Source organism: Otolemur garnettii, unplaced genomic scaffold, assembly GCF_000181295.1.
Source record: "Otolemur garnettii isolate 467f Iridium unplaced genomic scaffold, OtoGar3 scaffold00098, whole genome shotgun sequence".
Taxonomy (NCBI): Eukaryota; Metazoa; Chordata; class Mammalia; order Primates; family Galagidae; genus Otolemur; species Otolemur garnettii.
The window spans coordinates 5,373,207-5,374,906 of NW_003852493.1; the positions used below are offsets into that span (position 1 = coordinate 5,373,207).

Genomic DNA, 1,700 nt, shown 5'->3' on the forward strand with positions numbered 1-1,700 from the left:
ACTTAGTAAATACTCAATAAATTTGAACACACATCACTACAAACCTATAAGCAGATACCGTTATTATTATTCCCATTTTTTCAGACAAGGAAATTAAGGTTAGAAAGAACAAGTAAATGACCTACATTTCCAATGTCAGGGAGTAGAGAACTGGTTTGAAGAACAACAGAGGCCAAGTTCTATTAATCAAATGTGTCACATGATTCTCAGGGACACAGAAGAGAGACTAGACAGTTGTTTCTTATTAGCTGGGAAATTATGTCAATGAAGATTTTAGAACTTGTGAGCTGAACCAATCACTTCAAGTTCAAAACTCTCAACAATTACCAAGTAAAATGAATTCATCACACTTCCCAAGTTCCTAAATTCCCTCTGTTGCAATGCACTGCCTACCTTAATCTACTTTTGCCTACTTTCCCTGGGCAAGGCAGTGGGTGAATTTTATGTCTCCACAAAAGAGTATTTTTTAAAAAGTGTTTTTTAAACATATTTGTTGACCGTGGAATACTTCCAAACATAGGCTCCTATGCCAGAGAGGATTATCAGCTTCACCAGGATCTTTGAAGACAGTAAAATCCTTCAACTAGATGCAGGGCTTCACTGTTGTAACTGGATACTGTTCAACTGATAAACAAGAGGTGATATGGATGCAGTTAAATCTTGGAAGAGCTTTTTAAAAGGTGCTGATAAAGTTCTTTTGATACACTGAGAAACTGGAAATAGTTCAATATAATTGCTCCCAGGAATAAAGATCGGGGTCCCAATTTGGAAAAGTTACATTTTACATAGCAGATGTCATGAACTAAGCCCCAGCAATAATGTTATTAAGAGCACTTAGAAATTTTTTTTTAAACCACCCATGAAAGTTCCCAAATTAAAAACACCTGCTTCCTAAGGGCTTCCAGCCGCCGCACTCTCTCTTCATCTTCATGTGCTTCTTGAAGGGCTGCTTCTTTTTTCTCCATCAAGCGCTTTTCCAATAATTCTTGTCTATATTTAACCCTTTAAAAATAACAGAGAAGTTGGAAACTATCATGATAATCTTGAAGATGATATGGGCAACAGTATAGGAGTAGAGAGCATTGCAGAGCTATCACTATCACAAGTTGGTTTTACTTACTTTTGGTTGATTTCTCATGTTTAAGCGATATAAGGCTCTATAAAATGCAATTCACAGTAATTCTAATAAAAATCAAACAAATGCAAGAAATGATGGGGGTAAAATTCAGTGCCTCTCACTCCTCATTGAAATCACTTTATTAACCCTGAATAGACTGCCTGTTGGCTGCCACGGTTGCAGCTAATCTTAAATTGCTTCACTTAGAACTTAAACTAAACTTTAGATATAGCCACTTATATTGTCACTTTCTTAGTGGGTATGTGTGCATGTTAAGAAACTAAAAATTGCACTTTGACATCTGTAGGTGGCAGCAAAAACATGGCTTTCCCTTAGATTCTGTTTCCATCCCCCTTAAAAATCATCAGATCTTAAAACAGGGTACAGTTAAGTACCAAGTTCATTTGGCCCCTCCTGCTGCCCTTTTCTGGGAAACCTCCCTTACCACCTTTCCACCCAAGCTATTCTTTTTTTTTTTTTTTTTGCATTTTTTGGTCAGAGCTGGGTTTGAACCCACCACCTCTGGCATATGGGGCTAGTACCCTGCTCCTTTGAGCCACAGGCCCCACCCCCAAGCTATTCT

At 37.8% G+C, this 1,700-nt stretch overlaps 1 protein-coding gene across 1 annotated transcript in view; it reads right to left on the minus strand.

The window, feature by feature from the left end:
• CCDC148 (coiled-coil domain containing 148) overlaps positions 1-1,700 on the minus strand; it is a 242,673-nt gene that overhangs the window by 7,241 nt on the left and 233,732 nt on the right. Inside the window, exon 12 of the mRNA XM_003795962.3 lies at positions 885-1,002. Within this exon, the coding sequence (XP_003796010.1) occupies positions 885-1,002 (118 nt within the window). The remainder of the gene's footprint in view (positions 1-884; positions 1,003-1,700) is intronic.